The 23,647-nt window shown below is 38.9% G+C and overlaps 1 protein-coding gene across 4 annotated transcripts in view; it reads right to left on the bottom strand.

Moving 5' to 3' along the window:
* Senp7 (SUMO specific peptidase 7) overlaps positions 1-23,647 on the bottom strand; it is a 93,425-nt gene that overhangs the window by 58,556 nt on the left and 11,222 nt on the right. For 2 of the 4 annotated variants that reach the window (XM_090347165.1, XM_090347174.1), the window contains exons 3-4: positions 18,993-19,090; positions 8,554-8,751 (exon numbers count right to left, since the gene is read on the bottom strand). In XM_090347165.1, coding sequence (XP_090203291.1) covers positions 8,554-8,751; positions 18,993-19,090 — 296 coding nt within the window. The remainder of the gene's footprint in view (positions 1-8,553; positions 8,752-18,992; positions 19,091-23,647) is intronic. The other 2 variants (XM_090347184.1, XM_090347193.1) reach the window with 1 other exon arrangement.

The raw sequence follows: 23,647 nt of genomic DNA, 5'->3' as shown, positions 1-23,647 counted from the left end.
CACCAAGAAAGAAAAATGTCAGTATGAATTAAAAACACAGATCACTAAAATTCAAGAAATCTTTGTTGTCTTTTAAAACAGAAAAATCCTTAGTATTTATAATTTGCCAAAGACAATACATCCAAGAAGAAGGGTATTATTAAGATTGCATCTATGGCAATACCAAATTGTATAAATGAAACAACTAATATCATGGTAATAATGTATATAATTAATATTATAGCAATATCAAGCAAAGAGTCAATAAATTAAATGTTTAGAAAATTAAAGTGCATTGGGGCCGGGAGTTTGGCCTAGTGGTAGAGTGCTTGCCTAGCAAGCACTAAGACCCACGTTCGATTCCTCAGTACCACATACATAGAAAAAAAGCAGAACTGGTTCTGAGCCTCAAATGGTAGAGCACTAGCCTTGAGAAAGTCCAAGGACAGTGCTCAGACCCTGAGCTTAAGCCTAGAACTGACCAAAAAAAAAAAATTAAAAGTGCATTTTTTTTTTTTTGGCCAGTCCTGGGGCTTAAACTCAGGGCCTGGGCATTGTTCTTGGACTTTATTTTGCTCAAGGCTAGCACTCTACCACTTGAGCTTCAGCACCACTTCTGGCTTTTTTCTATGTATGTGGCACTGAGGAATCGAACGTGGGTCTTAGTGCATGCTAGGCGAGCACTCTACCACTAGACCAAACTCCCAGCCTCAAAGTGCATTTTTTAAACTTCCAATTTTTGTTTTAATTGGTGGGTCCATATTGAATATAGTACATAAGCCTGGGATATATTCTCTATAAACATGTTAACTTATATAAAGCAATATGTATTTATGACATACAAACTCAGCTTGATTTGAATTATGTTCTAAAATTTATGTGCCAGTGATGGCATACAGAGGTTCCTTTCTTGAATACTTGTTAAACATGACATTTGAAATATAATGTAAAAAAAATCAGTGTTAATAAATCTTTTAAAATAGAGCCAGGAGTTTAGCCTAGTGGTACAGTGTTTGCCTAGCATGCACAAAGACCTGGGTTCGATTCCTCGGCACCACATACATAGAAAAAAAGTGGTGCTGTGGCTCAAGGGTAGAGCTCTAGCCTTGAGAAAAAAGCCAAAGGATAGTGCTCAGGCTCTGAGTTCAAGCACCACAACTAGCCAAAATAAATAAATAAATAAATAAATAAATAAATGAAATCTTTTAAAATAAAAAAAAGGACAAAGAAGTGTCGTATTTGCTTGGTTAGTCAGTTGCTACTATGAACAACAGTGATATACGTGGCCATACTACAATAATGCCCTTAGTGCTATCATTTGCCTATCATCTATAAGGCCCAGGTTTGGTCTCCAACATGGAATCAAAAAGGAAAGAAAAAAATTACTAATGGGAGGGTTCCCATTCTGGGGCTTGAACTTAGGGTCTCAGTACTCTCCCTGAACTTCTTTTGTTCAAGACAAGTACTCTACCACTAGCCAGGCATGGTGGCTCACGCCTGTAATTCTAGCTGAGATCTCAGGATCCCGGTTCAAAGCCAGCCCCAGGCACTAAAGTCCGTGAGACTCTTATCTCTAAGTGGTGCTGTGGCTCAAGGGTGGTAGTCTTGAGCTTAAGAGCAGCTCCCAGGCCTAGAGTTCAATTCCCACAACTGACCAAAAAAAAAGTACTCTACCACTTATACCAGAGTTCTACTTCTAGCTTATTGGGTAGTAATTTAAAGTCTTGCTTGGGTTAGCTTCAAACTGCGATCCTTAGATATCAGCCTCCTGAATAGTGGTATTCAATTCTTAACTGATTGGTCTAGTCAAATTACTGAGAATTTTTGCTGTTTTGCTATGCACTTTAGCTCTTACTCCTGTGTGTGTGTGTGTGTGTGTGTGTGTGTGTGTGTGTGTGTGTGTGTGTGTAAATTTTTTTAAAACATAGTCTCATTGTGATTCCTAAGCTGGCTTCAATCTCTTGGTCCTGCTGTACCTCCTTGAGAGAAAGGAACAAGTAAACATTCAGTAATAAGTATGGCTAGGGACTATATTTTTGAAGTGCTACTGTCTCTCCTTTATTAAATAACCCAATTATCATCAAGAGGCCAGCACCACTTTAGTGATACTCTATAGAAACAATAGATATACTTAGAAAGACCCAGAGTACTTTTGAGTAAAACTATGACCATCTCTTAAATTTGTTGTTGGTTGTAGTTCTTTGGGGTCTTCTGTTTATTTTTTGCTACATTATGAGTTTTTTTCTCTCTCTGCCATGTACCAGATAGTATAAAACATAGGACCTCAGGAGAACTTTAAAAAAGATTCCAGATAACATAACTGAACTTTTCTATAACTATTTCAAAAAATTGCTGACAGTATCCATGTCTAGTATAACTTCCACAGAACAGTCCTACATTGGGGCCGGGAGTTTGGTCGAGTGTTAAAAGTGCTTTCCTAGCATACATGAAGACTCAGGCTCAATTCCTTGGTACCACATACACACACAAAAAAGCTAGAAGTGGTACTGTGGCTCAAGTGATAGAACTGTAGCCTTGACAAAGCCCAAGGATAGGGCTCAGGCCCTGAATTCAAGCCTCAGGACTGGCAAAAAAAAAAAAAAAAAAAAACCAACAACAAAAACCCTACATCAACTAAACAATATGTATGATCTAAAAACAAAAGCTAATAGGAAATCTCTGAGAATCCACTCTAGCATTGCCTGCTTTGTAAACTTGCTTACTGACATAACTATCCTTTATAAGGCTAGATTGAAGCCAAGCTTCATATGATACTAAGCTACTCAAGAGGTTGAGATCTAAGGATCACAGTTCAAAGACAGCCTGCATACAATGTCTATGAGACTCTCATTTCCAATTAACCACCAAAATAACAGAAGCAAAGATGTGCCTTAGATGGTAGAGCACTAGCCATGAGCAAAAAAAAAAAACTCAGGGACAGTGGCTAGCTCTGAGTTCAAGTCTCAGGACTAGCACACTAAATAAAATAAATAAATAAATGCTAGGATTGGAAGTAAGAACTGAGCAAAGATTTGTTTTATATGATCTTACACTACTGCTCTGAAATAAATCAGTGTAAGAAAAATAGTGGGAAAGAAGTTAGGGAGAATTTTGCTTATGTTTGGATTTTTTTTCCAAATAAATATTTTCATGTAAATAAAGCTTTATTTTTGAAAGATAAAAATCTGATACATTAAGTTGATAACTCATTTGTCAACTGTCATTTAGTATCCATGTTTAAATGTCTAATAGTATAACTTAAATACGTTTTCAAATATTGAGTTTTCAGAATAAGCTTTTTCTACGAAACAGGAGACTTCGAAACAACAGATTAGCTCTAAACAAAGTTGAAAAAAAATAACTCAACCAAAAAAGTAGTACAAATGTTAGTAAGAAAGGGGATTGTTGGTGAGTTCAAATTGTCTTCTGAATAACAAATGATCATCCCCTTTTTCTAGTTTATAAAGTTGACAGATTTTGAAGAAAGAAAGAAATATAAAAAAAAATAACTTAGAGGGGGCCGGGAGTTTGGCCTAGTGGTTAAAGTGCTTGCCTAGCATGCATGAAGACCCGGGTTCAATTCCTTGGTACCACATACATAGAAAAAAGCCGGAAGTGGTGCTGAGGCTCAAGTGGTAGAGCTCTAGCCTTGAGAAAGTCCAAGGACATAGCTCAGGCCCTGAGCTCAAGCCCAGGACTGGCAAAAAAAAAAAAAAAAAAAAAAAAAAACTTAATAAATGATACAATGAAAGTTGAATAGAGCTAAGAATCTTCTCTAAAATAGAAATCTTTCCAAATTGAACCAAAAATTCACTTTAAAAGATTATATGTCGGGGCCGGGAGTTTGGCCTAGTGGTTAAAGTGCTTGCCTAGCATGCATGAAGACCCGGGTTCGATTCCTCGGTACCACATACATAGAAAAAAGCCAGAAGTGGTGCTGAGGCTCAAGTGGTAGAGCTCTAACCTTGAGAAAAAATCCAAGGAGCTCAGGCCCTGAGCTCAAGCCCAGAACTGGCAAAAAAAAAAAAAAGATTATATGTCAAGCTGCATTCAAGTACCAGGTATCTTAAGGGCTTCAAAAGTTCCTCTGATTCCAGACATTAACCCAGCAGGTCCATATTTTTTTTTTTTTTTTTTTTTTTTTTTTGCCAGCCCTGGGCTTGAGCTCAGGGCCTGAGCACTGTCCTTGGATTTTCTCAAGGGTAGAGCTCTACCACTTGAGCCTCAGCACCATTTCTGGCTTTTTTTCTATGTATGTGGTACCAAGGAATCGAACCCGGGTCTTCATGCATGCTAGGCAAGCACTTTAACCACTAAGCTAAACTCCCGGCCCCTAGTACATCTTTCTTTCAGTTAGAAAGCACTGTATTACTATGTGAACAAATACCACAGGAAAAAAAAACAAAGAATAAATAGAACCTTTAAAAGTTAATGAATTATAGGCCAGGAGAGTGACCTAGTGGTAGAGTGCTTGCCTAGCATGCACAAAGACAAGGGTTCAATTCCTCGGTACCAAATATACATAGAAAAAGCCAGAAATGGTGCTGTGGCTCAAGTGGTGGAACTCTAGCCTTGAGAAAGCCCAAGGACATTGCTCAGACCCTGAGTTCAAGGCCCAGAACTGGCAAAAAAAAAAAAAAAAACACAATTTTTTTATGAAAGTATAAGATGACCAGTTAGCAATGAATACAATGTATCCTCTTTAGGTAGCTGGAGGAAACCAGGTATCCTGTGTAATAACCTGTCAGACTACAAATCCTTTATAGATTTATAACTAAATTATAATACCTATACTGCCAGAGTCTAAAAAGTTTAGAATTTTCACTAGCAATTAATAAAGGTGTTTACTTCATACATCTCAATCTAGAAGGAAAGTAAAAGTTGTCATCTGATACAACACGTTCAACCTGTTTTACTACATAAACAGTATCAGTAAGCAATATAAAATTTATTTGTGCTGGGTGTGGTGGCTCCTGCTTGTGATCCTAGCTACTAAGGAGGCTGAGATCTGAGGATCAAGGTTCAAAGCCAGACTGGGCACAAAAGGACCTGAGACTCTTATCTCCAATTAACCTCTAGAAAATGGGAAGTGGGGCTTAGATCAAGGGTAAGGTGGTAGCCTTGAGCTGCAGAGCTCAGGGACAGTGCTCAGGCAGAGTTCAAGCCCCACAACACCCCCCCCCAAAAAAACTTATTTAACTTTATTCATTAATATTATAAAAATGATACTTTAAAGCATACCAAATACATTAGCCAAAGCAAAACCAAGTTTTGAAATGCAGTGAGAAATGCACAAAGTATATAGGCTTGAAAAGTATAGTGCCATTAATTTTCTGATTGTGTTTCTGCATGCTTATTTCTAAAGTTATGGTTTCATCTGCTTACACATCCAGAGAACAATGAGATTCAAATATTTCATAAGGGGTAGGACACTTTGAAAACCTGGTAAGGTATTAATATACAGCTTTATTTTAAGAGCAAAGTTTTAAAGAAGTCCTTGTTGGAAGATTAACAGTAAATATCTGTTACTAAGACTGAAATACAGTTTGGCAACAGTGGCTCATGCCTTAAATATAACTACTCAGAAACTGAACTCTGAGGATCATGGTTCAAAACCAGCCCAGGCAGAAAACCAGTCAGTGAGAAGACTCTTACCTCCAATTCACCACCACCACCCAAAAAAAAAAAAAAAAAAAGGAAAGAAAAAGGCCAAAAGTAGAGCTATGATTCAAGTGGTAGAGCACTAGCCTTAAGCAAAAAAGATTGGGGACAAGGCCAGGAGATTGGCCTAGTAGTAGAGTGCTTGCTAAGTATGCACAAAGACCAGGGTAGAATTCTTCAATACCACATACAAAAAGCCAGAAATCATTCTGTGGCTCAAGTGGTAAAGCGCTAGCTTTGTGAAAGCCCAAGGAATGTGACCAGGCCCAGAGTTCAAGCTCCAGGACTGGCAAAAAAAAAAAAATTTTAAAATGTAACAAGGTACAGAAAGAGAAATACTTGTGTTTTAATAAAACTGGTGTAGGAAAAAAAACAAAAAAAATGTAACAAGGAGAATGACAGAAGGGGAGACATTGATCAAGCTGCATTATACTAATAAAATCATATATTCCGCACACAAAAAAAGATGTGTGAGCTAGATGCGGTGGCTCACGCCTGTAATACAAGCTACTTAAGAGGCTGAGATCTGAGGATCAAGGTTCAAAGCCAGCTCAGGCACTAAAGAACATAAGACTCCTGTCTTCAGTTAACCACTAAAAAGCAAGAAATGAGGCTGAGAGTCCAGAGGTAGGGAGGTAGTCTTGAGTTGAAGAGCTCAAGGACAGCGCCCAGGCCCAGAGTTCAAGCTCCATGATCTGCCCCCCCAACCAAAAAAAAAAGATGTGTGCCACAAAAAATTATACATACATTGAAGTTCTTTTGTGCTGTATAACTGTTTGAAGATAAAAAGAAATTATACAAAATAATTTTTAAAGTCATAAAAATAAGCTAGACAGTAGTGGCTCACACTCATAATTCTAGCTACTCAGGAGACTGAGATCTGGTTTAAAGCCATCCTGGAAGAAAAGTATCTGAGACTCTATCTCCACAATAACAAACAAGAAGCTGAGTATAAGTTGTAGAGTACCAAGCAAGCAAGTAAAACACATAAATGTAATTTAAATACTACATAGTCTAAATATATATATTTCTTTCATATATACTTTATATATGTATATTTAGATTTATATACCTTAAACAATATATATATATTATATTCACAAGTTCCTACAACTAATTTCTAGTTTTTAGTCAGAAATTCCCATACTATTTTTTTAAATATAAAACAAAATGTCTCATATGTGAATTAATGCACCTTCTATCTGGCAAATATCATGTAACCCTTTTATTAATTACAATAAAAAATTAAAAATAAAAAAAAAACAAAATGTCTCATTTTTTTAGCTTAAGCCAAATATTTACTATCTAAACCTGGAAGCAATATTTTAGTATCTCCTTTCTTTAAAAAAATGCACAGAAGGCCGGGAGTTTGGCCTAGTGGTTAAAGTGCTTGCCTAGCATGCATGAAGACCCGAGTTCGATTCCTCAGTACCACATACATAGAAAAAAGCCAGAAGTGGTACTGAGGCTCAAGTGGTAGAGCTCTAGCCTTGAGAAAGTCCAAGGACAGTGCTCAGGCCCTGAGCTCAAGCCCAAGACTGGCAAAAAAAAAAAAAAAAAAAGCACAGAAAATGGTCTATATACTCCATAGACATAATATTTTATTACATAGATTAATATGTATCTATAACATACAATTACCCAGCTTAATTTTAATTATGTTCTAAAATCTACGTGCCAGTGATTGTATATAGAGATTCCCTTCTTGAATACTTGTTTGTTAAACATGACATATGATGTAAAAAATCAATGTTAACAAAATCATATTTTAAAATGCACAAAAAATATAGCTCACCTAGTTAAAGGTGAGCCTCTTGATTAAATAATGTTTAAAGATATGTTTAAAAGCAGGGTGGAGGTTTCTTAAAGAACTGAAAATTGACCTTCCCTACGACCCTGCCATACCATTTCTGGACAACGATCCTGAACATCATAACCCAAGATATGATAAAGACACCTGCTCAGCTATGTTCATCTCTACACTCTTCACAATAGCCAGGTGATGGAAACAATCCAGATGCCCTACTGCAGATGAACAGACACAAAAAACGTGGTGTATATATATATATATATATATATATATACACACACACACACACACACACACACACACACACACAATGGAATTCTACATAGCCAACAGACAAGATAAAATAATGGCATTTGCAGGGAAGTGGATGAATCTAGCACGAATCATGTTGAGTGAAATAAGCTATTAGATACAAACAGTACAAGAGTGAGGACTTAATATGTGGGTACCCAATGCTATGGACATGGTATTGGAAATATAAACACAAGTACATAGACATAAAAATCTATGACTCTATAGACATAATGTTTTATTACATAGATTAATATGTATCTATGACATATAAACCCTCAGCCTAATTTTAATTATGTTCTAAAAATCTAAGTGCCAGCGATTGTATACAGAGATTCCCTTCTTGAGTACTTGTTTGTTAAATATGTCATTTGAAATATGATGTAAAAATCAATGTTAATGAATTCTTTAATAAAAAAGATATGTTTAAGATCCAAAAAAATAAAAAAGCATATAGAAACAAATAGGTACATGCATATATATGTATGTATACATGTATCTTCATTTTAGGCAAGTGTTCTACACTGGAGTCACACCTCCAGACCATGTATCTTCATTTTATGTACATAATTCCTAAAAAAAAGGACACATAAATTAAATTATTATAAAGTAAATTAAATGTAGTAAGGATATTTGTTTTTAAATATAATTCACATCAATCCATTTGTGAAATGCAGAATAATTATCTAACTTTGTAAATTTAAGATTTGGTTTAGAGTGGTGCAGACCTGTTTATATTTTTAAGAATACTGGATTTATATAATTTTAAATGTGGTAGGTCAAACAAAATCAAGACTGAACATGTAACATACCTTTCAGATAAATTAAGGCTTTGGTGAAGAGATTCTAATTTCTGACATGTCTCTATGCTGTCAACAGATGTCGAAGGCAATGAGTCTGATTGCACCTTCTTGGCATCCCATAAATTAGCATCATTTCTAGGTAGGGTTTTTCTGAATTTTCGTCCTAAATCCGTCCATAGGACATTCGTCAACATAACTTTGAGATGCCTGTTATACACACAAATAATACATACTGTGCTAAAGATTACATAATCATGAACTTATCACAAGCAGTACAAATTATTATCTCCAAGAAGTCTCAATTTCAGTTCTTCAAGTAATTCTTTATGGTAGTAAGTATCTTAAGGGGGAAAAGAACGCATAAACTTTCTCAAACGTACATTAAAAATAAGGTCTATTTCATGGAGAATGTACTTTTTAGAATTCTGTCACACATACTGTAACTGTGGGCACTCACAGATAAGGCTGTTGCCCATTCACGTTGTTGAATGATCCATAGCTCTCCTGACAGTACTCATCACAAATGCAACCACTTCCTACACTAAAATTGTTCTTTTGCTTCAATATGTGATTCAGAAAGCATTAGTAAAACCTGAAGGGAGACAGGCATCACTGGCTCACATCTGTAATCCTAGCTACTCAGAAAATGAGATCTGAGGACTGTGGTTCAAAGCCAAATTGAGCAGGAAAAGTCTGTGAGAGTCTTAATTCCAATTAACCAACAAAAGACTGAAAGTGGAGTTGTGGATCAAGTGGTAGAGCTCCAGCTTTTGGAAAAAAAAAAAAAAAAAAAACTCAAGGACAGTGACCAGGCTCTGAGTTCAAGCCCCAGGACTGGCATGCACACATATGCACGGATGCACAAGCACGCATATGCACGCATGCACACACACGTGCACACACACACACACACACATGGGTTCACACACACACACATGGGTTAGTACATCATTCAGTGTTGCTTTACTTTTTTTCTAAAATGGGTAAATTTGGAAGTTACTTATATTGTACAATGTCAGAAGAAGAAAGCCTTACAGATTTTTGCCACATCACATTATCATGTGCTTTTTCAATGCATCTTTTGCTGACCATGTTTAAGAAACTATATACAGATGAGAGGGAAAAACTCGGAGAGACAGGCTGGGAGTGTGGCCTAGTGGTAGAGTGCCTGCCTAGCATGTATGAAGCCCTAGGTTCGATTCTTCGGTACCACATACACAGAAAAAGCCAGAAGTGGTGCTGTGGTTCAAGTGGTAGAGCGCTATCCTTGAGAAAGCGTAAGGACAATGCTCAGGCCCTGAGCTCAAGTACAGGGCAAAAAAAAAAAAAAAAAAAAAGATTTATGTAACCATTACCCCTTTGTACATCACTTCTATGATAACAACAAAAAATGTTAAACTATATACAGTTCTTAAACCCTAGAATATAGATTTGAATGGAGAATAAACAGTTTACTAAGAGAATTACAATAACGTATGAATGACTGAAATGACTTGATAAGAATAGTGATCATATTGTGCAATGGACAGTTTTTGGCACTCTGTTTAAAAACACAAGAATATTAAGAAAGAGTAGAATCCACATGTATTTTCTAGATAAAATAGTATACCTCTGGGGCTGGGAGTTTGGCCTAGTGGTAGAGTGCTTGCCTAGCATGCACGAAGACCCGGGTTAGGTTCCTTGGTACCAAATACATACAAAAAGCCAAAAGTGGTGCTGTGGCTCAAGTGGTAGAGCTCTAACCTTGAGAAAACCCAAGGACAGTGCTCAGGCCCTGAGTTCAAGCCAGGACTGGCAAAAAAAAATAATAATAATAATAAATAAAAAATAATTAAAAGAGGGCCGGGAGTTTGGCCTAGTGGTTAAAGTGCTTGCCTAGCATGCATGAAGACCCGGGTTCGATTCCTCGCTACCACATACATAAAAAAAAAAAAAGTGGTGCTGAGGCTCAAGTGGTAGAGCTCTAGCCTTGAGAAAGTCCAAGGACAGGGCTCAGGCCCTGAGCTCAAGCCCAGGACTGGCAAAAAAAAAAAATAATAATAATAATAATAATAATTAAAAGAGAAAATCTCAGGAAAAAAAATCATCTGGGCTCAGAGCACATGGACAAAGATGAAGCACAAAGAACACATACAGAGGTGCAACACAATGGATGATGGCGTCTATTTCCATATCAGAGAATTGGAATGAATTTCATGGAGGAAATCCCCAGAAGTGTGATGGTCCCTGACAATATCCAACCCAGTCGTGAGACAAGCAGAAGTCTTTTAGTCTCAGCACCTAGCATGAACTTGCACATGGAGGTGAAGGTAGTACATCCCCACAAATATAGCTTCTGGGGCCACTTCATATTCTCTTTCCAAACATACTGTGACCATGAGATCTACTTGTACTCCAACTCTACTAGAATGACTTCCTTTTGCTGGTGGCAAACTCCATGTACCTAGATTAGGAAACAGGCCAACAATTACCTGCTGCAGTTCCAGTAGCTTGATGAGATATAAAGGATCCAGAAGGAACATGCTAAGCAAGATAGTGAAGTCTGACCAGTAAATGCACCAAACAGAGCATCTAATGGCTGCCCTCCCTGTCTGAAATCATCCTTATCTTCAGATGCTTCACCTCAAGTGCTTCTCTAAGTTAAAATAAAGTTGGTATAATGCCCTCTCCACATAACAGTTCCTTTTCGCCCAAACCTTTATCCATCTGGATTTTGAAGGTAATGAAAATGAAGCCCTTTCATTCAATTTCTTGGAATCACGGGTAGTATACCACTTAGATCAGCTACTTGTTAACTCTGGTTCTCAAGGACACAGGATATCCGTTCAAGCTTCCAAAATGTTTGGGCCCAAGACCTACTCTGATTTTTTTTGTCCCAGTGATTCCCATTGTTTGCTAAGAATGAGCAAATGATCCTATTTTCTCTTTGACTGCTTACCCAGTAGGTGATTGTGTGGCCTATGGAGGAGGCTGTCCTGCCCCACTGCTGCTCTCTAATCAGTCCTGGGTTCCCTGGGATGCTTTTGTGATAACTGAGCAACAAGTCTTGGTCCTACAGAATTGACTCTTTTTTTTTTCTATATATCAGGACTATTTTTTTTTTTTTGCCAGTCCTGGGGCTTGAACTCAGGGCCTGAGCTTGGGGCCTTGGGCTTCTCAAGGTTAGAGCTCTACCACTTGAGCCACAGCACCACTTCTGGCTTTTTCTTCGTATGTTTCTGAGGAATTGAACCCAGGTCTTCATGCATGCTAAGCAAGGACTCTACCGTTAGGCTAAACTCCCAACCCCAGAACCTTTTTTATATATATAGTATCCATCCTAGTTAAAACTGTACTCATGTGATCAGCTATCTGTAACTAATACCAAGTCAGTCCTTATGCATTCTATTTATTTGCATATTCGGGGGTGGGGGTGGGGGAGGGTCATGGGGCTTGAACTCTGAGCCTGGGCACTATCCCTGAGCTCTTCAGCTCAAGGATACTGCCCTACCACTTGAGCCATGGCCCCACATCCCATTTGCTAGTGGTTAATTGGAGATAAGAGTCTCACATTCTTCGGTGCCTGGGCTGGCTTTGAACCTTGATCCTCAGATCTCAGCTTCCTGAGTAGCTAGGATTGCAGGCATGAGCCACCTCGCCAGGCTTATTTGCGTATTCTTAATTACTGCCAGGGCACTTCTGAGAATTTCAGCACTCTACAGATCAGAAAGCAAATGTTACAGTTACTCATGAGGTCATGGTAGAGGTCAAACATAGTTCTCTTGAATACCAATGACTTCATCTCAGAGTTTCAGAATCAGAGAGATAGCATAGTGATAGAGCTAGCACATGGCTGTACATTCTTCTTCCCTTCTTCCTTTTTTATTTAAGCTGACCTAAATGTTTCCTTTAAGGGAACCAGATTTGCTTCTTCATACAGATTTTTCCGATGACATTAAACATAGTAAGGTAAAAAATAAAAAAACCCTCATCTGTTTGCAGCAGTTAGTTAGGATAACTCCCAGACCATCTTAGAAGAAAACTTATGTTTGAAGAAGTATATCTTTCAGTTAGGAATTAAAAACCTGCTTTCTGAAAGGCTTACATATATAAATTCTACATTGTCAGTTCATCTTAAAATGGCAGCTGTTTGGCCTTTTCTATAGAGTTGATGATACATGAATTTTATTTTTCAAAATTAATTTTTCAGATTTATTATCAGCAGCAGCACTATAAAATCCATGTAAGGGTTGGAATGTCGCTTAATAATAGAGTACTTGCCTAGCATGCATGAAGCCATGGGTTTGATTCCTCAGTACCACATACACAGAAAAATCCAGAAGTGGCAAACTGGCTAAAGTGGCATAGTATTAGCCTTGAGCAAAAGAGGTTCAGAGACAGTGTCAAGGCCCTGAGTTTAAGCAAAACAAAATAAAAAAAACTTCCATGGGATGTACTAAATTTATATTTGAAAAATACCAGTTTAGTCTAGGTGCAGTGGTCAAACCTGCAATCCTAGTTACGTGAGATAACACCTGTAGAGGCTGTGTACTATTCAAGACCACTCTGGGCATAAATGTTCTCAAGACTATCATAATCAATGGCTGGGCACAGTGGCTAGCACTTATTCTAGCTACAGTAGAAGTGCAATTGCTGAGTGCAGTGATGAACGCTTGTCATCCTCAGAAGATAGAGTAGCTAGATCAGTCTAGGAACGTTAGTCATAAAATGAGATCCTACTTCAAAAATAAGCAAGGAACAAATACATGGTTCACGTAGTAGAGCAAGCATGAGACCTGAATTATGACTTCAGTACCACCACAAGTTTAAAAAAAAAAAAAAAAAAAAGGCCAGGCACCAACGGCTCATGCCTGTAATCTTAGCTACTCAGAAGGCTGAGATCTGACGATCAAGGTTCAAAAGCTAGCCCGGGCACAAAAGTCCATGAGACTCTTTTCTCCAACTAACCACCAGAAAACAGGACATGGCACTATGTCTCAAATGGAAGAGTTCTAGCCTTGAGCTAAAGAGCTCAGGGACAGCACCCAGGCCTAGAGTTCAAGCCCCATAACCAACAAAGAAAAAGAAAAAACAATCTTCTAGGGGCTGGGCATCGCTGGAACACCCCTGTAATACTAGCAACTCAGGAGGCTGAGATCTGAGGATCACAGTTCAAAGTCAGGCCAGGCACTAAAGTCCATGAATGAGACTCTTATCTACAATTAACAAACAGTAAACCAGAAAAAAAAAAAAACTTCTACTCATCAAAAAATAAATACAATAAATTTAATTTAAAAAAAAAACTTGCAAATCGGGGCCAGGAGTTTAACCTAGTGGTAGAGTGTTTGCCTAGCATGCACGAAAACCCAGGTTCGATTCCTTGGTACCACATACATAGAAAAAGCCAGAAATGGTGCTGTGGCTCAAGTGGCAGAGTGGTAGCCTTGAGGAAAAAGCCCAAGGACAATGGTCAGGCCCTGAGTTCAAGCCCCAGGACTGGCAAAAAAAAAAAAAAAACCTTGCAAATCAAATTCTACATTAAGATCATACCCTCAACTTAGAAATCATATTTACTATAATAAAAAGAGGAGAGACAGAAATAGAGCTGGGTAGGGTAGCTCATGCCTGTAATCCTAGCTACTCAGGAGGCTGAGATCTGAGGGTTGTGGTTCAAAGCCTGCCCAGGCACTAAAGACTAAAGACCAGGGGCCGGGAGTTTGGCCTAGTGGTAGAATGCTTGTCTAGCATGCGCGAAGACCCAGGTTCAACTCGGTACCACATACATAGAAAAAAAGCCAGAAGTGGTGTTGTGGCTCAAGTGGTAGAGCTCTAGCCTTGAGAAAGTCCAAGGACAGTGCTCAGGCCCTGAGCTCAAGCCCAGGACTGGCAAAAAAAAAAAAAGACTAAAGACCAATGTCCAATTAGCCATGAGAAAACTGGAAGTGGTGCTACAGCTCAAAGGATAGGGAGGTAGCCTTGAGCAGAAGAGCTCAGATACAATGCCCAGGCCCAGAGGTAGGACGGCATCTTTGAGCTGAAAGAGTTCAGGGACAGAGCTCAGGCCCAGAGTTCAAGCCCCACGACTAACAGACACACACACACATACACACATATACACACACACACACACACACACACACATACACACACAAAAAAAAGAAACAGAAAATAATCTTTACAGTCAATAACTTTTCAGAAAAAGTATAAAGAAGATAAATGGAAAAGCAATAGTCTCTTCAACAAATAGCAATAAGATAACTGAACATTCACAGGCAAAAATATTAATTTACATGACCATATCATAACAAAAAATTAAATTAACTTAAAATGTCCAAAGACCTAAATCTAAGAACTAGAATCATAAAATCCCTAGACAGAAACATAGGAATAAATCACGATCTTGGAATAGTCAATGGTTTTTTAAATATGAAACCAAAAACACAGTAAAAAAAAAGTGATATTTCATCAAACTTTTAGAGAACAAGCATGGTATGTATGCTTATAATTCCTACTTGGGAAGTAGAGTTAAGGAGGATTATAGTTTGAGGCCAAAATGCATCAATCACTCTGGGTGGCTGACTGGAGGTAATTGTCTCATGGAGAGTTTATGCTCAAACTGGCTTCAAACAGAACCTCTCAGATCTCAAATCTCTTAAGTAGCAAAGATTATAGGTTTGGGCTATTAGCTCCTGGCTCAAGAAACTGGTTCAGATCCTGAATATCCCCCCCTTTTTTTTTTTGGTAAGTCATGGGGTTTGATTTCAAGAGCTGAGTGCTGTCCCTGAGTTTGTTTTGCTCAAGGATAGCACGACTTTGAGCCACAGCTCCACTTCAGGTTTTCTAGTTTTCTAGTGACTAAAGGTAAGTGTCACAGACTTTCTTGCCTGGGCTGGCTTTGAACCTTGAGCCTCAGATTTCAACCTCCAGAGCAGCTAGGATTACAGGCCTGAATCAGCAGTACCAAGCAGATCCTACATATTCTATATCAAAGTTCTTTTAATTGTTTTTTAATTCCCTATAAAAATACTTTCTGAATATATTAATTTGTGAAATTTTTGAATCTGAACTAATACAATAGAGGTCTTAAATTCTTCAAGTATTTCTTTTAAGATACAAAACCATCTAGATTTTTTAAATTTGTCAAAACTCACATTGTAGCAAGGACTCAATATTTGCATACCCAATGATATGGACATGGTACAGGAAATATAAACACAACTACACAGATGTAAAACTTATGACTCTATAGACATAATGTTTTATTACACTGATTAATAAGTATCTATAATATGCAATCCCTTAGCCTAATTTTGATTGTTATAAAAACTAAGTGCCTGTGATTGTATATAGAGATTCCCTTCTTGCATATTTGTTTGTTAAACACATCATTTGAAATATGATGTAAAAATCAATGATAATAAATTATTTTTTAAAAACTCACATTGTAAGTTAGGTACAAGGGCTCACACATGTAACCCTAGCTCTTCAGTAGACAAGGATCAGATAGAAGGGCTCACACATGTAACCCAGCTCTTCAGTAGGCAAGGATCAGGTACAAGAGCTCACACATGTAACCCAGCTCTTCAGTAGACAAGGATCAGGTACAAGAGCTCACACATGTAACCCTAGCTCTTCAGTAGACAAGGATCAGGTACAAGAGCTCACACATGTAACCCTAGCTCTTCAGTAGACAAGGATCAGGTACAAGGGCTCATACATGTAATCTAGCTCTTCAGTAGGCAAAGATCAGGAGGCTTTCAGTTTTAAGCTAACCTTGAGCAAAAAAACTTGAAGATCTCAGTTCAACAGAAAAAGCTAAGTGTAGTGACATGTGCTTGTCCTTCCAACTACGGCAAGAAGAATATTGCAGGTTTGCAATCCAGGCTGTATACAAGCAAAAATCAAGACCAGATCTCAAAAATAATGAAAACAAAAAGGGCTGGATGTGTGGTGAAAGTAGTAAAGCAAATGCCTAAGCAAGTATGAGGCTCTGAGTTCAAATCCAGTACACCACAAAGAAAAAAAATTAAAAAGAAAACACATACTCTGGCTGTGGAAATAAAATATAAACCTAATTATATTATTTCCATTGGCTATATCCTTTTACCAGTTTAATATTTTCTTTTGTCAAGATACTTATTTATATGGATTGAATCTAGGGCCTTGTACATGGTAGACAAGTCTCCTATCTTTGAGCTACTTCCCCAGAACTTAAGTGGATTTTTTTTGTCAGTCTTGGCACTGTCTTTTGAGCTTCTTTTGCACCAGGCTAGCACTCCACATGAGACACAGCACCACTTCTAGGTTTTTCTGTGTATGTGAAACTCATGGCTTCATGCATGCTAGGCAAGCACTCTACTATTAAGCCACGTTCTAGCCCTTAGGTGGATTTTATAATACTAATGCTGATAAAAGACCAGAAAAATCATTATTTCTGGACAACAGGACTCATGTATCATCAACTCTATAAAAAGGCCACACATTTATACGATGAACTGACAATTCAGTAATCTGTATATGCAAATCTTTCAGAAAGCAAGGGTTGAATTCCTGACTAAAGGATTTCCTTCTTCAAACATAATTGTGTGTGTGTGTGTGTGTGTGTGTGTGTGTGTGTGTGTGTGCACGCATGCGCACACGTGTGTATTCTGATTCTAGGGCTTGAATTCAGGACCTTAGAGCTGTCCCTGAGTTTATTTTTGTACAAGGTTAGCACTCTACTACTTGAGCCACAGTGCCCTTTCCAAAGTCTTAGTGAGTCACAGTTTATTGGAGGTAAGAGTCTCAGGAACTTTTCTGCCTCAGCTTGACCTGTGACACTCAGATGTAAACCTCCTGACTAGTTTAGATTACAGGCATAGGCCAACAGCATACAACTTTTTGATATTATCTTAATAATTGAGAAACCAAGTATATAAACTAAGCATGTGTTTGTTCCCAAGATCAAAGCATTGTAATAGCATCTACCAATATTATTCTTAACACTCTTTCTTTTCACAATATATACAGTGTGGTTGAGGGTCAAAGGCTTTATAAATTGCTATAGAGTTATCAACCTATTTATACATTCTACAGACAAGTTCCTTGAAAGAGGAAAAAAAGACTCAGTAGCTGAAGGAAGTATACTGGCATTTCAGGAATTAGTCTTCTAAATTTGTGCAGTCTTCCAATAATTGTAAGTCTTACTTTTCTACCATTAGTTTTTGTTTTCACTATGTTACAGAAGAAAATTCAATACTCTTGTTTTGTTGCTGTTGGCCGTGGGTCTTGAACTCTGGGCTTGGGCACTGTCCATAGATCTTTAGCTCAAGGGTAGTGCTCTATCACCTGAGCCACAGAGCCACTTCCTCAGTACTCTTTTTGACCAGTCCTGGCTTGAACTCAGGGCTTGAACATTGTCCTTGGGCTTTCTCAAGGCTAGGGCTCTACCACTTGAGCCTCAGCACTACTTTTTGCTTTTTCTATGCGGTACCAGGAAATCGAACCTGGGTCTTCGTGCATCCTAGGCAAGCACTCTACCTCTAGGCCAAACTCCTGGCCCTTAGTACTCTTTTTTAAGATAATTTTCTATGCTGGGTGAGGTGGCTCATGCCTGTAATCCTAGCTACTCAGGAGGCTGAGAACTAATCTACAATTAACCACCAGAAGACTGGAAGTAGCACTGTGATTCAAGGGGTAGGGCAGTAGCCTAGAGTGCCCAGGCCCAGAGTTCAAGTCCCATGGCCCCCCCAACACAAACACACAAACACTCACACACACAAAACAATTTAACAATTTTCTGCCAAGCACAGTGGCTCATGCTTGTAATCCTACCTATTCAGGAGGCTGAGATCTGAGGATCAAGGTTCAAAGCCAGCCTGGGCACAAAAGGACCTGAGACTCTTATCTCTAATTAACCTCTAGAAAATGGGAAGTAGGGCTTGGCTCAAGGGTAGGGCAGTAGCCTTGATTTGAAGAGGGACAATGCCCAGGCCCAGAGGTAGGGTGGTAGGAAGAGCACAGGGACAGGATCTAGGCCAGTTCAAGCCCCATGACCCACACAAAAACAAAACAAAACTCTAATCATTTACTGATGTGTAATCCTTAAATTCCTTTTGAGAATTACTGCAATTGTAAATCCTCCAAATATTTAAGTTCACTATATCTGTTACTCATTAATACTATGATCATAGGATAATAGTTGCTAAATGGAAAACCTTTTTCACTGTTGATGATAATTATAAGTCAAGAATTATTATTAGTCTATTTATAACTCTGATGTTCTCAGACAAAGTTTCTGGAACTTTACCATGAAAAGGCATAGTAAACTGGAATTATAGAAAGTTTAGAGGGAATCTTACCAGCCTCAAGTTCAATGTTTCTGCTTTTATATACTTTGGTAAACATACCTATGGAGCTGCTCACTCCTGATCACACTGGATATAGAAAGCATGTGCAAATCCTATTTCACGCATGCACAAATATCCTACCTTTCTGAAGATGGCTTAGAAGTGACAGGACGCCCACGGACACCTTTCTTATTTTTATGCTCTATACAGATGACCTTATTTCTTAGACTTCTTTTCCACTAGGAAAAAGAAATACATAATTTTAGTAATAAACATAACAAGAAGCACTTAAGGTATTTTTTATTTAAACATTCAAGACAGTCAAATTTGAAGTAGTATATTGAAGGGGAAAAAAGTGAAATCTACAGAATGTCTCTCTTTTTTTTCAGTGTTGAAATCTAAATCCACCAAAAAAGTAATAGGAGGATATTTTAAAGTATCAAAATAGCATTCATCAAGAAATGAATGCTTTTAGCTGGGCACGGTGGCTCATTGCTGTAATCCTAGCTACTCAGGATGCTGAGATCTGAGGATCATGGTTCAAAGTGAGCCCAAGCACTGAAGACTGTGAGACTATCTACAATTAATCACTAGAAAACGGGAAGTGGGGCTGTGGCTCCAGGGGTAGGACAGTAGTCTTGAGCTAAAGAGCTAAGGGACAATACCCAGGCCCCGAGTTCAAGCCCCATGACCCGTACACACACAAAAAAAGAACTAAATGCTTTTTGGTTCCTAAGTTTATATAAGTACGAGATAGAATGCAGGGCTAGGTATGTGACTTAGTAGTAGAGTGCTTGCCTAAAATGAAGCCCTAGGTTCAAACAGAAAAGGCTGGAAGTGGCACCTTGGCTCAAAAAGTAAAGTGATAGTCTTTTTTTTTTTTTTTTTTTTTTTGGTAGGTAATGGGGCTTGATCTGGGCTTGGGTACTATATCTCTGAGCTCTTCAGCTCAAGATTAAAGCTGGTGCTCTACCACTCTGAGCCACAGTACCACTGCTGGTTTTCTGGTAGTTAATTGGAGATAAGAGTTTCCCAGACTTCATGCCCAGGCTGGCTTTTTTTGGGGGGGGAGGGGGGTCACAGGACTTGAACTCAGCCTAGGCGCTATCCCTGAGCTCTTCATTCTGCTCAAGGCTAGAATAATAGCCCGGGCCTGGGTATTGTCCCTGAGCTCTTCAGCTCAAGGCTACCACCCTACCCCTTGAGCCAAGCCCCACTTCCCTTTTGTGCTTGGGCTGGCTTTGAACCTTGATCCTCAGATCTCAGCCTCCTGAGTAGCTAGGATTACAGGCATGAGCCACAAGCACAGGGCTTGAATAAAGTAGTTAATATTTGGCCAGGAGTTTGGCCTAGTGGTAGAGTGCTTGCTTAGCACGCACGAAGACTCAGGTTCAAATTCCTTAGTACCACATACACTGAAAAAGCTGGAAGTGGTACTGTGGCTCACATGGTAGGGTGGTAGGCTTGAAAAAGGCCAAGGAAACATGAGAGGGAGTATCAATGTGTAAGAAATAATGCATCTACTATCGCGAATATAACTGTAACCCCTTTTCCATTACAATAAAAAAAGAAAGAAAGAAAAGAAGGAAAGAAAAAGACCAAGGACACTGCTCAGGCCCTCAGTTTAAGCCCCAGGACTGGGGGGAAAAAAGTAATTAATATTATTAAATAACAAACTAAATGAGCCAGTGAATGAGTTCTGAAATTACTACCTTTATAACACTATAAGTAAAACTCTATGAATTGCTGCATGAAAAATAGGAGAACTAGACCTTGTATATCAAGGTTCAGATTTCACAGGGCTGTAATAAAAAGGTTCTATTTTGATGTATTCAATATGTTAAATACTGTGGATCTAGGAAAATGAGTTATTTATATTTGCTGTACCTTGGTCTCCATATTTGAAAGTAAGTATAATACATAGAAAAAAGCAGGAAGTGGTGCTGTGGCTCAAGTGGTAGAGCACTGGCCTTGAGAAAGCCCAGAGACATTGCCCAGATGCTGACTTCAAGCCCCAGGACTGGCAAAAAAAAAAAAAAAAGAAAAAGGAAAAAAAGTAAGTATAATAGCAGTACTTAATAGTACTTCAAAAAAATATCAAGTTGGAGCCAGGTACGGTGGCTCATGCCTATAAACCTAGCTAATCAGGAGGCTGAATTCTGAGGATCATAGTTCCAAGCCAGTTCTGGCAGAAAAATCTCCATGAGACTCTTATCTTCAAATAACTACTCAAAACATAGGAAGTGGAGCTGTGGCTCAAACTGGTAGAATGCTAGTTTTGATCATAAACAGGCTCAGGGAAAGTACCAAGGCCCTGAGTTTAAGCCCCATGATTCAGCAAAAATAAAAATAAATAAATAAATAAGAAAAAAAAATTCAGAACGGAGCCAAACACGGTGGTAAAGACCTGTAATCCCAGCATTTGGGAGGCTAAGGCAGGAGGATCATGAGTTCTGAAAATCATGAGTTCTGGAAGTCTAGACTGCATAATCTCAAAAAACTAAGTCTAGGGTGGAGGTTAGGTGTCATTCAATGGTAGAGCATCTGGGCCGGGAGTGTTGCCTAGTGGTAATGTGCTTGCCTAGCATGCACGAAGCCCTGGTTTTGATTCCTCAAAACCACAAACAGAGAAAACCAGAAATGGCACAGTGGCTTAAGTGGTAGAGTGATACCCTTGAGCGAAAAGTGTCCAAGAACAGTGCCCAGGCCCTGAGTTCAAGCCCCAAGATTGGGAAAGAAAGAAAGGGAGGGAGGGAGGGAGGGAGGGAGGGAGGGAGGGAGGGAGGGAGGGAGGGAGAAAGGAAGAAGGGGAAGGGGAAGGAAAGGGAAAGAAAAGAGGTGTTGGGGGCTGAGTAACGCCATGTCTAATAACTTTCTGCTGAGGCTTGTAGTAGAGATAAAACACGTGGACCTCTTTGTCCTGTCCATCTTGTATACTGATAGGCTCCCGCACCCAATATATGGAGGAGGGATTTGGAGAATAAAGAGAGAGATCTTCCTGCCTTGATGAAGCTGCATGGCGTCTCTGTTCCTGCTAGGGGTAAGACGACTGAGTGGGCGAGAACAGTGGGCCCCTTCCTCTCGAGGCTTGGCCTGGTCGGGGTATGTTTTTCCCCATCCCCCCTACTAGTAGAGAGGGACCAGGGACGAAGGACCCCGACAAAGAGGTGTAATAAAAATCAGACTGGCAAATTTCCTCAGATATTCTCATACAGGTACCTTTCTTTGGCCTGATTGCTCTACAACTTTCTATAATGAGCTGAAACTGTACCAAGTCCCCAACAGAAGCTGAAAAGATACTAGTGACTTCCCACTCTCCAAAACTATGAGGCAAAACACACTTTCCCTTCACAAATTACCAGTCTCATGTATCCTGTCACATTAATAGAAAATTACCTGAGGGGGCTGGGAGTGTAGCCTAGTTGTAACCTGTTCACCTAGCACACACACAAAGCCCTGGGTTCGATTCCCTGGAACCACATATACAAAAAAGGCTAGAAGTGGCACTGTGGCTCAGGTGGCAGAGTGCTAATCTTGAACAAAGTGTCCGAGGACAGTGTCCAGGCCCTGAGTTCAAGCCCAAGACTGGAAATACCAATAATGATAGTAATAATACTAATCCGAGGCACTAGGTATGACAGTATTTGGTTTAGCACTGGAAAATTTTCTTCCCTCATTCACTCCATCTAGCAAAATACTAATTTTTAAGTGAAGAAAACATACCCTAAGCTGGGAAGGTAGCTTAGTGGTAGAGTGCTTACCTACCATGCATGAAGCCCTGGGTTTGATTCCTTAGTACTACATCAATAGAAAAGGCTGGAATTGGCACCATTGCTTACAAGGAAAAGTGCTAGTCTTGAGCAAGAGAAGCCCAGGGACATTGACTAGGTCTTGAGTTCAAGCCCCAGGACTGGCAAAAACAATGGTGCTGTGGCTCAAGTGGAAGAGCACTAGTCTTTAGAAAGCTCAAGGACAGTGCTCAGGCCCTAAGTTCAAGCCCCACAACTAGGGGGAAAAAAAAAAGGATCAAAGATGAAGGAAATATACTCTGTCAATCCTTTTTTTTTTTTTTTTTTTTTTGGCCAGTCCTGGGGATTCAACTCATGGCCTGAGCACTGTCCTTGGGCTTTCTTCAAGGCTAGCATTCTACCACTGGAGCCACAGAATCATTTCCAGCTTTCATTAGGCCAAACTCCCAGGCCCACACCCTGTCAATCTTAAATAAGCCAACGAAGAAAAAATGCCAGAAGCCATGTTCACGGTGTAGTCTTTAAAGGTTTTCTTGATTCCCTTTTACCACCCTCTTAGATGTTAAGTTCTTTGTTAAGTTCCTTGTTGTTAAGTTCTACATCTGCACAACATGAAAATATCTCAAATCAAAGATCTATGAATAAATGCTTCAGAGGAAAGCATCTAGTAAAGTATTGCAATAAAAACCTAGGTATTAACACATACATAATAAATTGGTGGGAATAAGAAGAAGTTGAAAAGGACAAATTCCAAGTAGCAATTAGCAACTGCCATTAATACAACATGAATACTATGTCTGGATAAACAGGAGGCCATGTTAACAGTCATATATAAAGACATTATCAGTTACATCTGAAAGTCTAAAATGAGAAGTGAAAAATACACCACTCAATTTATAGTGATAATTTAAAAAAATCTAGGCCAGAAAATTGCCTAGTTAATCCGCAGTTAGTTAGGGGAAAAAAGTTACCCGCCAAAATGATTTAAAATTTACAGCATTCTTTAAAATTATATTAAGAAAATCCGTACCTCATATATTGTATATA

Source organism: Megascapheus bottae, chromosome 1, assembly GCF_031878675.1.
Source record: "Megascapheus bottae isolate mThoBot1 chromosome 1, mThoBot2.hap1, whole genome shotgun sequence".
NCBI lineage: Eukaryota > Metazoa > Chordata > Mammalia > Rodentia > Geomyidae > Megascapheus > Megascapheus bottae.
Note: the sequence above shows the minus strand (reverse complement) of the source record. Positions and strands in the feature narration are given on the sequence as shown.